General features: G+C 36.3%; 1 protein-coding gene across 1 annotated transcript; it reads left to right on the top strand.

The window, feature by feature from the left end:
• The first annotated feature begins 1,523 nt into the window (after positions 1-1,523).
• LOC121809050 (probable CCR4-associated factor 1 homolog 6) lies at positions 1,524-13,497 on the top strand. The gene is made up of 3 exons (XM_042209601.1): positions 1,524-2,281; positions 12,154-12,280; positions 13,414-13,497. The coding sequence occupies exons 1-3, from the start codon at positions 1,524-1,526 to the stop codon at positions 13,495-13,497; spliced, it is 969 nt and encodes a 322-aa protein (XP_042065535.1).
• Positions 13,498-13,663: the final 166 nt, after the last annotated feature.

The raw sequence follows: 13,663 nt of genomic DNA on the forward strand, positions 1-13,663 counted from the left end.
AAGCATTTGTAATGTTCCGCACAAATCGCCCGGCCGGGCGATTTCAGGTCGCCAAAACGCCCGGTCGGGCGAACTCTCTGGACTCCATCCTTCTTTGCTCAAAACGCCCGACCAGACGTTTCTCTTAAGCACGAACGTCAGGTCGGGCGAAGTCTCTGTACTCCATCCCCGAACTCATTTTCTACTCATTTTCACCTGTTTTAACTACAAACACTCGACAAACTCATCAAAGCACCTAAATAGTGGATAATGGATGCAAACTCAAGTAATATGCTACAAAACACTGAAAAATTCACGTTAGACATCCAAAATACTTGCTAAACTCTGAGTTTATCAGATATGAAAGTCCAAAAATGCGCTAAATGCCTTGGGGACATTTTTGGTCTAAAATTGTGATGAATCGTGAAAAAGTAACATAAATGTGATTACACCTTAGTTAAGAGACTACTCATGATATTTTTGTAGTTCAGGTACCGTTCGCATGCAAAACGCATAATTCATGGACCATTTGCGTAGTTCAGTCTATTTATACCAATAACTTGCTTCTCACTTTGAATTTTTTTCCAATATCAATTTTCAAGAAAACGTTAAAGACACAGGCTGTTAGGAGTTCTATATGGGTAAAATTATGTTTCCTCTAATTTATATTTATCAAGACTGAATCTAAAATATTATGTATATTCTGTAGTGAAACATTAAATAGTGATTTATACTGTAGTTTTTTTTATACGTTTTAAATATATTTTTTTGGTAAATAACCCAACGGAGGGATCTCGAGCTATAGAGCAACACCTAGTTCATCATGCAGCATTTATCTATAGAGCTCCGATAGAGAGACCTCGAGCTCATGAACACTTTTATGATAAGAATAAGCTTAATGTGATAAAGGCTTAGAGTTTGTAAGTGTTATTGACATCATTCATAGTTTTTAGAGCCAATGTCAAAGTGCAATCTGATTAACTATAGCAAACTTAAAAATAACAAAGATTACATAAAAAAATCCAATATTATAAAAAAAAGTCTCAAAAATTGCTAAAAAGAAAACAAGCTTCAAAATTATTTTCACTGGCTATGCGCATAAATCTTTTCCATGTGGACAGTATTTGTTGTGGTGATGATTATCTTAAATTTAAATATATGAGTAAAAATATTAAAGTGAAATATATTGCTTACTAAAACAACTAGGAGTATAATAAATAAATCATAAAAAATCTGGAACAAAAATACACTTAATTTGAAATTTGCGCCCGCGCCCTCCCGAGTCGTCTCTCTCCCTCTCTGTTTCTTTTAACGCATCCCTATCTTTCTCTCTCCCTCTCTGTTTCTTTTAACGCATCCATATCTTTCTCTCTCTCTCCCTCTTCGTTTCTTTACAGCATCACAGTCACCAAATTTGTACGTTTCACTGAATCGCGAGGTAATCGTTTACTCCGATTAGTTTTTTTAGTAAAATTTCTTGATTTCTTTTTGGTGTTGTGATCAAGAATCAAATTATTCACAGAGCCCACATCTTGTTTGACAGAATGTCTGTGTTACAAAGGAGTGATTCCACCCTTATTCGAGAGGTGTACGCGGAAAATCTGGAGGAAGAGTTCAGCGTGATTCGTGGAATTGTGGAGCAGTATCCGTTTATTTCCATGGATACAGAATTTCCAGGCATTATCTACAAAGAATGGAGAAGCACCGAAGAAGGAAAATACAGTAATTTCCGACGTAATGTCGATGTCTTAAAGCTTGTTCAACTTGGTCTGACCTTCTTCGATGAGAAGGGAAATTTGCCCTCCATCGACGGACAACATCTTTGCTGGCAGTTCAATTTCCGAGAGTTCAATCCGAATCACGACCTTTCTGCGCCAGATTCGCTGAGGCTGCTACACGAGAGTGGCATCAATTTTGCCAAAAATATGGAAAATGGGGTCGATGTGACAAGATTTGACACTCTATTTACGATGTCGGGTCTGGTTCAAAATGCAAGAATGCGCTGGATTACCTTCCACGGGGCCTACGACTTCGCCTTCCTAATGAAGATGCTGATCGGCAGTTATCTGCCCGATTCGTTGGACAGATATCAGAGCCTGTTAAACACGTATTTCCCGGTGATATATGATCTGAAATTTATGATAAGTTTGACACCTTATGATGGTGGCCTAAGAGGGTTGGGACTTGCACTGAATGTGGAGAGACTCGGGACTGCGCACCAAGCAGGATCGGACAGCCTGCTCACAGCTGGTGTTTTCGTCAAGCAAGGGAGCGATCGACATGTATGCTGGGAAGGTCTTTGGTATGAAGTAGTTAGCTTGCACTTTGATTTGTTGTGTATAAAACATGATCAGTATCATTTGAATTGTCTATAAATACATGTATAATGGCTTTTCCTAGAGTAATTTCTCTGTACTATCAAGTTTAGATCGTATTCAAATACTGTAGAATAGCTTTTGTCGATAAATGTCTTCTCTGTTATTTTTGGTGTATATGCTTAAATGGAGGTTTGATTTTTAAGTTTACAAAAAGAGAGAGGTCGAAAAGAGAGGAGTAAAAGAAATGGAGAAAAGAGGAATAGAGGAAGAAGAAGATAAGCGAGCAATACCTCTAAAGCAACAAGAAAGCAATTTGCAGAAACCAAATCTTAACATATCATGTTTTCAAAAGGATTTAAGTATTCATGAATATTATAAATATTCAAAATTGGGTTGGTGATATATTTCTGTTCTTATCCACTGATTGTAGAAACTTGTAGGTGGATTGTTGCTGGCTACCAATCTTCTTACATATTGCGATTTGAAATTTAGTTAGATTGTTATTCCATTAGAATCCTATTGTATTTCATTTTGCTGCTTTATATAAGATGAAGACATAAACAATATACGTATAAATATTTGTATACCTCACTTTTTAAATTTTGACTCAGAAAATTATACGTCGTTCTTATTTAGTGTTGATTTTATTGATAAAATATCAGTAATCCATTATATGAGTAGACACTATCACCACATTGTGTTATGGTTCACCATTATGGTAAGCACAACTCGATAGTCTTTTGTTTGAATGGATGACCTGTTAGTAATTCTTGTATTCATCTAATGAGCGCAGCGGAAATTGCATACAAGAATAACAGATCTAGATTCATAATCATATTGCAAGTTGAGCACGTAATACACAACGGAACTAAATCTTACTTGTTGTGTTGTTTTCTTCTACGATTGAATCCTGCAAGTTGAATCCACTACTATCGAGGTCCACGTGCAATCCAATCCGATGCAGGAACTATCCCGGTACAATTGCTCCGTAGAAGAAAGCTAGGAATTCTCTCTACAGAGCTTTACGTATTTTCTCTCTAATGTTACGCTATTTCTCATCACCCACAATGGAGAATAATTAACCATATATATAGACAAAGAGTCATTAGGGTTTCATGATTGTTGAGCTTATGGACTAATTATAATTGTAGCCCAACTATAATTATTTAATCCATATTAATCTAATCTAGCTCATATCCTTTCAATCTCCCACTTGGACTAGCATTAGCTATAATACGCAGTTCCAACTTTGTACCCTTAAGCGGATCAAAATACACTTATAGTGTGACCCTTTAGGCCCTCATTATCGACGACGATCTAATCGAAGTCTGCACAAAACTCCTAGACTGCGTTGGCAGCGTAGCTCGATATATGACGGACGTTTACGTGAATTCGGTAAACAAGCCTTTACACAAAGTTTATAGTAATATCCTTTCATTCACGAACCACCCGATTGAGCCTAAGATTTGTCATGTGTCATCCAAATAGCTCAATCACTTTATCTCATCTTTATTAAATGACCCATTCGATCATATTCAATTACTTTAATTGAATATATCTTTGCATTGGCCAATGACTTAATGGTCAAGTAATATAGAGAATTTGAGTGTTCTCTCGAAATTCTAATCGAGGAATGAATCTCATTCTTGGCTCAACTACCATTTCCATTTATCTTATGATGTACCCAACACAAGTCCGTGTCTTAATCCTCCGAGGGGAGGCAAAGCGTTGTACAAGGTCAAAGCACATCACTCAACAAACAAAATGTGTAATGACATCATATCCAAGGACTATTACATACTTCATGTACTAATAAACTGTAGACACTTCACAAAACAGTTTAATAGTAGGGTATACCAATACTCTCCAAAGTATACCATGTGTCCATCACGAGTATCTAATATCTCATAGTTGTGAGAACAACTACATTCTCGAAGAATGTGATGCAAACCCCATGCTAACCTATAACATATCATCAATATCCCATTCTTGATGATCATTGGTTAGGGCTATTTTAGAATTATACTATATCATTAATGTCTCACACCATTAACGACAGTCATAATTCAAGGGAACAAATATTTAGAATAAAATCAAACATTTAAAACAATTATTCCAATAAGTGCACAAAACCCATAGGAAATAAAATTTTCATATAATGTGATCAAGTAATATTGTCTCAACACAATGTTTCTAAGACATATAAAACTGTAACTCCCACTGATTCAAAGCCATCTACCAACATGCATAACACCTAAGCTCTCAAAGTGCTTGTTGTGTTTTGCTATACATAACGGTTTGGTGAAAGGATCAGCCAAGTTATCATCAGTGGGTACTCTTTCTAATTTTATGTCGCCTCTATCAATTATTTCTCTGATCAGATGATATCTTCTGGGAACATGCTTGTTCCTGTTCGTAGCTCTGGGTTCTTTTGCTTGCGCAACAGCACCAGTGTTGTCACAATACAAAGGTATTGCACTATTGGCACTCGGAATGACACCCAGTTCTTTAACGAACTCTAACAAAGCAACAGCTTCTTTGGCAGCTTCAGATGCAGCAATATACTCGGCTTCGGTGGTGGAATCGGCAGTTGTACCTTGTTTGGAACTATTCCAACTCACTGCTCCACCATTGAGGACAAAAACATATCCAAACTGAGACTTATAGTCGTCATGGTCTGTTTGGAAACTAGCATCAGTGTACCCAGTAACTGATAACTCTGGTTGTCCACCATAGACTAAGAAATATTCTTTAGTCCTTCAAAGGTACTTAAGAATAGTCTTAACAGTTTTCCAATGTTCCTCACCGGGATTTTGCTGAAATCTGCCTGTCATGCTAAGCGCATAGGCCACATCTGGCCTAGTAGAAATCATGGCATACATAATAGATCCTATCGCTGAAGCATACGGGATCCTTTTCATGTTGTCTCTTTCTTTGTCATTAGAAGGACAATCCTTCTTTGACAATACAATGCCATGTCCCATAGGAAGAAAATCTTTCTTAGAATTCTCCATTGAGAAGCGCCTTAGCAACTTATCTATGTAAGTGGATTGTGATAATCCCAACATCCTATTCGGTCTATCTCGATAGATCTTGATTCCAAGGATGTAGGAAGCATCACCCAGATCCTTCATCATAAAGGAACTAGACAACCATTCTTTCACGGATTGCATCATGGAACGATCGCTTCCCATAATCAAGATGTCATCAACATATATGATAAGGCATACGACGTTTCCATTTTCACGTTTACTATAAACACATGGATCCTCTCTGCTTCTGACGAAACCAAACGATTTGATTGTTCTGTCAAAACAAATATTCCAACTCCTCGAAGCTTGCTTAAGTCCATAGATGGACTTCTTTAGCTTGCACACTGCATTCGGCCTTTCTTTCGATACAAAACCTTCTGGCTGTGTCATATAGACATCGCCTTCTAATTCTCCATTGAGAAATGCGGTTTTGACATCCATTTGCCAAATGTCGAAATTGTAGTATGCAGCAATTGCAAGTAATATCCTAATGGACTTGATCTTAGCAACTGGCGAAAAGGTTTCATCATAGTCAATGCCTTCGCGCTGACTATAACCCTTTGCCACTAACCTAGCCTTGTAGGTTTGTACTTTGCCATCTGCATCTCTCTTCTTTTTGAAGATCCATTTGCAACATATGGGGTAAACCCCATCTGGCAAGTCAACTAGTTCCCAGACTAAGTTGAAGTACATCGAGTCCATTTCAGATATCAAGGCTTCAAGCCACTTCTCTCGATCAGTGTCCGACACCGCCTCGGTATAGGTCTTAGGCTCATCATCATCTAAATCAACTTCATCATCTTGGTTCTCAACCATTAGATTCAGTCTCTCAGGTGCTCGACGAATCCTTCTAGGCCTATTGCGTTGGTTTTCTTCTGGCTCGGGCTATTCATTCTGATTGTGAGTAGGCCCAGGAATATCACTATGATCTTCTTGAGGTAGAGGTGATGCAACTATTGTATCATCTTGTATTTGATGCATCTCATTGTCTTGAGGAGGTTCTTCGAGAGTCCCTCTAAGGTCTCCTCTAATAGTATTTTCCCCTCCCAATAGATCATCAAAAACTCCCACTGAGTTATTGTTCAAACCATTTGACAATACATCATCCTCATTGTTAACTTGTGGTTCTTGAATTTCTTCAAGATCTACTGTATTTTGACCTTGTTCCTTGCAGACATAACTGTCTTCAAGGAACATCACATTCCTTGATGTTATCACCTTGTGATTTTCAGGACAGTAGAAATCGTATCCCCTAGTTTGTTTAGGATATCCCACAAAGTAACACTTCTCACTTTTAGATTCCAACTTATCAGTCATTTGTTTCTTAACAAAAGCTGGACAACCCCAGGTCCGCATATAGTTAAGCCAAGGCTTTTTGCCATACCATAACTCATATGGTGTTTTCTCAACTGATTTAGATGGAACTCTATTCAGAATGTAAATAGCAGTCAATAAATCATGACCCCAGAGAAATAAAGGAAGACTAGCTAAACTCATCATGGATCGAACCATATCTAATAATGTTCGGTTTCTCCTTTCAGATACTCCATTCATTTGTGGTGTACCAGGAGGTGTCCAGTCCGACTGAATTCCATGCGATTTCAAGTAATCAAGAAATTCTCGGCTCAAGTATTCCCCTCCTCGATCTGATCGAAGAGTTTTTATACTTTTCCCAAGTTGTTTCTCAACTTCACACTTAAACTCTATAAATTTCTCAAAGGCCTCAGATTTGTGTTTCATAAGATACACATATCCATACCTTGTCAAATCATCAGTGAAAGTAATGAAGTACGAATAACCACCTTTTGCTTGAGTTGGAAACGGTCCGCACACATCTGTGTGGATCAACTCTAGCACATCATTAGCACGCACCCCTTTCCCAGAAAGTGGCTTATTAGTCATCTTTCCTTTGAGACAGAATTCACAAGCACCATATGATTCAAAATCAAATGAATTTAGATAGTCTAACTTTCTCAATCTTGCTATCCTTTTCTCATTGATATGACCAAGTCTACAATACCAAAGATAAGTAGCATTATCCGTATTACATAACTTAAGTCTTTTATTTTGCACATTGAGAATATCTCGTTGCATTCAAGCATATATAATTCATTCTCTAAAGAGGCATTTCCATAAAACAATCCATTATTAGAAAACGAGCACCTGTTGTTTGCAAAATGGAAGGAAAAACCTTCGATGTCCAACATCGGAATGGAAATAATATTCTTTGAAATAACTGGAACGAAATAACAATTATGTAAATCTAGTCTATGTCCTGAGGGAAGATCTAATCTATAAGTTCTCACGCGTTCGGCAGCAACTTTTGCTCCATTTCCAACACGTAGGTCTACTTCTCCAGGCCTCACTTTCCTGCTGTCAATTAAACCTTGCACATTATTACAAATGTGTGAACCACAAGCGGTATCCAATACCCAGGATTGTGAGTTATTCATAGACATATTTATCTCAATGACAAACATAGCTGAGCTCCCACTACTCATTGCACCTTGTGCCTTGAGTTTTGGGCAGTCTCTCTGCCACTCCGTGAAATTTGACCTAGTCAATTTGTTTGTTTCCATCATACACTCATAAGATAAGTTTGACATATTATCTGAACAGAAAATAAAACGAAAAGCAAATTAGAAAAGCATACAAAGATCACAATCGCATCACTAATCAAACAAGGGTTTATTGTATTGATTAGCTCCCACTAATTTTAACATATATTATGTCCCCCAAACATAAAATACGAATTTATATCAAATATAAATTTTAGTGGTCCAAGATCCAAGTCTATATTATTGCAGCCCCTGCTTTGGCTGATCACTACAATAATATCACAAGGTGGGCCTCCAAGCCAATTGCAACAACTATTTTGCAATTCTTGGTTTATTAATCCAATTAATATGCATCCATAAACTATTTAGGTCGCTTTGGCGTCACTAAACAATTTAAGCAAGTCAACCCCATCACACGATGCCAACCATGCATCTATGAATGAGCCTAGGCCATGTAGATTTAGAGTAAACACTTTGGCGTAAAACTCGTGGTCGAAAAGGCTAGGAACATCAAACAATTATAATGGACGATGCGTTTGTTTCAAAACAAGACTTATATTTTGTGGGGAAAAGTGTGATACTAGTTCTGTGAATATAATATCCAATATTAAATTTCAAACAATTACTGGGCGCCGCCTACCCAGACATAGTATAACACGGACTACAGATACTGGGCGCCGCCTACCCAGACATAGTATAACACGGACTACACATACTGGGCGCCGCCTACCCAGACAATAAAACGGTCTCTAACTACTATAGTTAAATTAATGAGCATAAATCAAATAGCATGCTTATCACATAGGATATCAAATAATGCTCAACGAATAAAATCAAATTTTATTCTTTAATTAAATGTGGATTTAATTATTTATATTAATTCTAAATTAATATAAAATTATAAAATACTAATCCAATTAATATTTATTTACGTAATTGGGATATACTATTATTTTAAAATGAAATCTAATTACATTACGTAAATCTAATTAGATTACGTAAATTTTGAAAGGAAATCTTCCTTATTATTTTAAAAGGAAATCTCTATTACATTACGTAAATCTAATTTAGATTACGTAAATTTGAAATCCAATTGCATTATTTAAATGGAAATCCAATTACATTACGTAAATCGAAATCCAATTATAAATTTTGATTGAAATCTAATTTCAATTTTCAAACTTGAAATCTAATTTCTCATGTGACTGTACATTCTCAGAATTCAAAATTTATTCCAATTACATTACCACGGTTAATCCACAAATAATTCGTAAACAAAATAATTATGAATCGAGCCCTGTGCTCTGATACCACTGTTAGGAATTCTTGTGTTCATCTAATGAGCGCAGCGGAAATTGCATACAAAAATAACAGATCTAAATTCATAATCATATTGCAAGTTGAGCACGTAATACACAACGGAACTAAATCTTACTTGTTGTGTTGTTTTTTTCTACGATTGAATCCTGCAAGTTGAATCCACTACTATCGAGGTCCACGTGTATTCCAATCCGATGCAGGAACTATCCCGGTACAATTGCTCCATAGACGAAAGCTATGAATTCTCTCTACAAAGCTTTACGTATTTTCTCTCTAATGTTACGCTATTTCTCATCTCCCATAATGGAGAATAAATAACCATTATATAGACAAAGAGTCATTAGGGTTTCATGATTGTTGGGCTTATGGACTAATTATAATTGTAGCCCAACTATAATTATTTAATCCATATTAATCTAATTTAGCTCATATCCTTTCATGACCCATCTAAAAGACCATTGAGAATTTCTAAATTTGGGAGACATAATAGTTAATTATGAGTCTAAGGGTGTCTAAGTATGTAAGAAATATTGATTGTTATAAATTAGAGTAACTTTCTTATCAAATAATGTTGTCTATCTTTGTTGATTGTTATGGTGAAAGAGTGTCAAGTATTGTACTACAGTAGTTGGCAACGATTGAGAGTAAGCCCAATATTTCTAGATTTTAGCAATATCAATTATATGGTTACATTTATAAAAGGTTATATAATTACAATTTAATGGTATTTAAGTAATTAAGTTTGTACATATGTTGGTTTATTACCTATAAATTGTTAAGGCTCCAGCAGAAACCAATTTGTATGGAAGATCTTCACTGAAAATGTGTCATCTATTATAAAATTACATGTTTTTTGTTTGAGCATTTTGCCGTCAAGTTTAATGAATTATTTACTGAGCATGTTGCATGATTTATTGGATCATATATTATCGATTCTTGATGTAAGGGTTATAGGTATGGCGTAGTAATGATGTTAGATCATGAAAGACATTCAATTTTCTTATTTCAGGCAAATAAATAAAGATTACCAACTCTCGATACTTTCAACTTCAACATATTCTTTTGCAAAAGAATGCATGTGCTTATATAGTTGAAAGACGAACATTTCTTATTATACTCGTAATTTTATGCATTCTGTTATGTGATCTAATTTAAAAAGAAAATAAAATAGGATAAAAAATTTAAAGAGAATGATGCTTCAATTTTTAAATAATAATAATATTATTATTTTAAGTGAGACGTTAGTAAAATAGGTTACTTTAATTTTAATGTAAGATAGGAATCATAGTAAAATATACTATACTTACTCGTAGGGTTGGCACGGTACGGTATACCATACCGAAAAGTACGGTATGAGAAAACACGATACCGTATGATGAGGCTCATTTCATGCATGTGTTATGTGATAAAAATATATACAATATTGTAATCCAACGTCCAATTTTAAGCCAGGTGTGTGTGTGAGTCCGCCATATTCAGAAAATGAGTGGATCAGTTGGGCGGACGAACAGATCAAGGAGAAGGAGTCGATATTGCTGCGCAGACGATTCAAGTCATATTATATGGCATGTAGCAGGAGCACCCGATTAGAAGATTGAGCGTCACACAAGAATAGATCCCCAAGGGCGAAGGGTAGGAAAGACTTTTTGGAGGACAGTTGCCCTAGGGATCAAGACCTCACACCTTCCTATACATGGAAATAGAGAAGGAGGAAGGAGGCAACTTCCAGGTCTTGGCACTCAGTAGACTTCAGCTCTCTTCTAGGGCTGAAATGGGAGTTCCAACAGTCCAAACTTTTAAATTCTGTTGCATACACACTTGGTTCTTGTTTTAGTCTAGTTTAGCAGTGGTTTGATGTTGGTTTAGGTCACGTTGACGTTTGGTTCTGTAATTCCGCTCCGAGAAGGGGCGATGAAACAATTTATGTCTTTGTTTTTTCTAATTCTGGTTTACGGTTTGATGTTGCAGACTCTAGATTCTTTCAACTTAGTAAACTTAGTTTTATGATTTTTGGTTCATGTTGACATGTTTTGCTTGATTGCAGTGTAATCATATATAAAATGTTTTGCAATGTTTGGATTCGATTGTTCATAGCATCGTAGAATAGATCTAATCAGGTTATTGTTGATTTTAATGTCTAATTTAATTTCTGAGATGGTAGATCTGATAGATGATTCTTGATTTCTGCATGATCATGGTTTAGGTCTTATTTACGTAGGTGCAGTTTAGTTCTTAGGGGTAGGTAGATTTGAAGCTACAAGTTGTTATGATAGTTCTGTTATTCGGAAATGTTCAAATTAGATTTTGCTCTGTTTTCATGTTGATTTTGTGAAGAATATGGATTTGTTAGAAAAGTTTTACTATATCGTACGTTTTGCAGATGACTGACAGCCGTTCGCTTTTATTCTGTTTGGCCATTTCATGAAATATTAGTATGAGTTGATCAAGTAGTTTTACTCATGTTAGCAAGTGGATCAGTTTAGTTAGTGCAGTCTCCTAGTCTATTAAATCAAGTAGTATAACTTAACCCACTGGTAAGCGTGACAGCAGTCAAACCCATTTTGTCCGCAACAAATGTAAAATACATCGTCTCTGTGGGATCGATCCTTACTTCACTATACTAAATTAATAGTATTGTGGGTTAAGCTTTTGAAACACTCTTGAGTGTCTCCGTTTGCTCACTCAAGTTGAATTAAGTCGAGTTGATCAGTCTGAATTTCCAGTGGATCGACTCACTGGCGCTTGCAGGTAGAAGGCATACATTTGGCCAGATGGATCAGTTTGACAATCTAACTTGAGCAATTCACAACGATAATAGCAGGAGCAGACAAGAAGAGAAACAAAAAGAAGCAACGTTTCAAATGGCGTCGTTGCCGGGGATGATAGCGTTTATCATACATTTGTTGCAGGACACATTTGCTAATACTTTTCTTTTTTTGATTGCAGTTTGGGAACAACTCATGGAGACAACAGCGGAAACATCAACGTCTTCATCTATGTGGATCAACTGCTTAACCCTCTAGTGTGGACCAAAGGGGCAACTGGGGCAGAGGAACACTTAGATGGGCGGAACGTCTCAAGTTTTGTTAAAGAAATTTAATGTAAATCTTGTAAATAAAATTTTCATTGTTTATAATATTATAAATAATAAATATGTTAAATATATATAATTATTAATAGTGTATACCGCAAAATTACGTTTTATACAGTAACTTTGCGATATATACCGCAGTTGCGGTATAATGTGGTATACAAAATTCATACATTGTTGTACCTAAATATGTCGGTAAGGTATCATACCGTACTGAAAAATCATTATTTTCGGTATTTTTGGTATGGTAAGTGCGATATTTCAGTAATTCGGTATATTTTGCCAGTCCTACTTATTCTAATGATATAAATTTCACCTTACATGCTGTTATATTGGCCATTCATTAGTGTTGGAGATTCAGCTGGAGTGTGGAGGAGTAAGTAGAAATGGGGTTTTGAAGTGTAGGCTATTAAGTACAAGTGGAAATAGCCGAGAGTTGTTCAGGGACCGTTGGATCAAGGACTTATTGATCGATCTAATATGAGCTGTTGAATTTTGTCATTGATAGTTTAGTTGACTAGTATTAAAAGTCTTTACAGCTTTATTGTTTTTTCCCAATTCCATTTTTGCTTCTACCATAGCATCGAAATGTATTCTTTATTCTTTAAGATTGGTTTACTACTTTATAAATAAAGTTTCTGATTTCTTTTTCCAATTTGTTTTTGTTGATTGTTCGATTTGATTCCATCTCAATATCCAACAAGTGACGCCATCCGTGGGAAGCGTTTTTGATCTGAGGAGTTGGGATCTGGATCGAGTTTATGGCGTCTCGTTTCGAGGTTGAAAATTTACTGGAAAGAATGACTTCTCCCTCTGGCGCATGAAGATGCGAGCGATGTTGATTCAATAAGGGCTATTAGATGCTCTGTCAACCAGTGCAGATAAATCGGATGAGAAAGAAGCTGCCGACGAAAAAGGAGGGTGGCGAAGAAGGCAAAGATAATTGTGAAAGCTCATAGCGCAGTTGTCTTGTGTCTCGGTGATAAAGTGTTGAGGGAAGTTGCTAAGGAGACCACGACAACTGGTATTTTGAAGAAGTTAGAGGGTTTTATTTGACAAAATCACTCGCCAATCAGCTACTCATGAAACAACGCTTGTACTCCTACAAATTTCAGGAGGATAAAGGGATTCTTGAGCAGCTGGAGGATTTCGGTAAGGTTGTTGACGATCTAGAAAATATTGATGTGACCAATCGATGACAGGGATATGGGTGTCTTGCTGCTTAATGCTTTACAAAATCCTACTACAATTGAGATATGCCATCATGTATTGGGAGGAGAATGCCACCATTACTTTGCTGGAGGTTTAATCGTTTTTGAGAGCCAAGGAGCAACAGAAGGAAATTGCCAGGGGGGGAGTCAGGTA

The sequence above is a fragment of the Salvia splendens genome, chromosome 6 (assembly GCF_004379255.2).
Source record: "Salvia splendens isolate huo1 chromosome 6, SspV2, whole genome shotgun sequence".
NCBI lineage: Eukaryota > Viridiplantae > Streptophyta > Magnoliopsida > Lamiales > Lamiaceae > Salvia > Salvia splendens.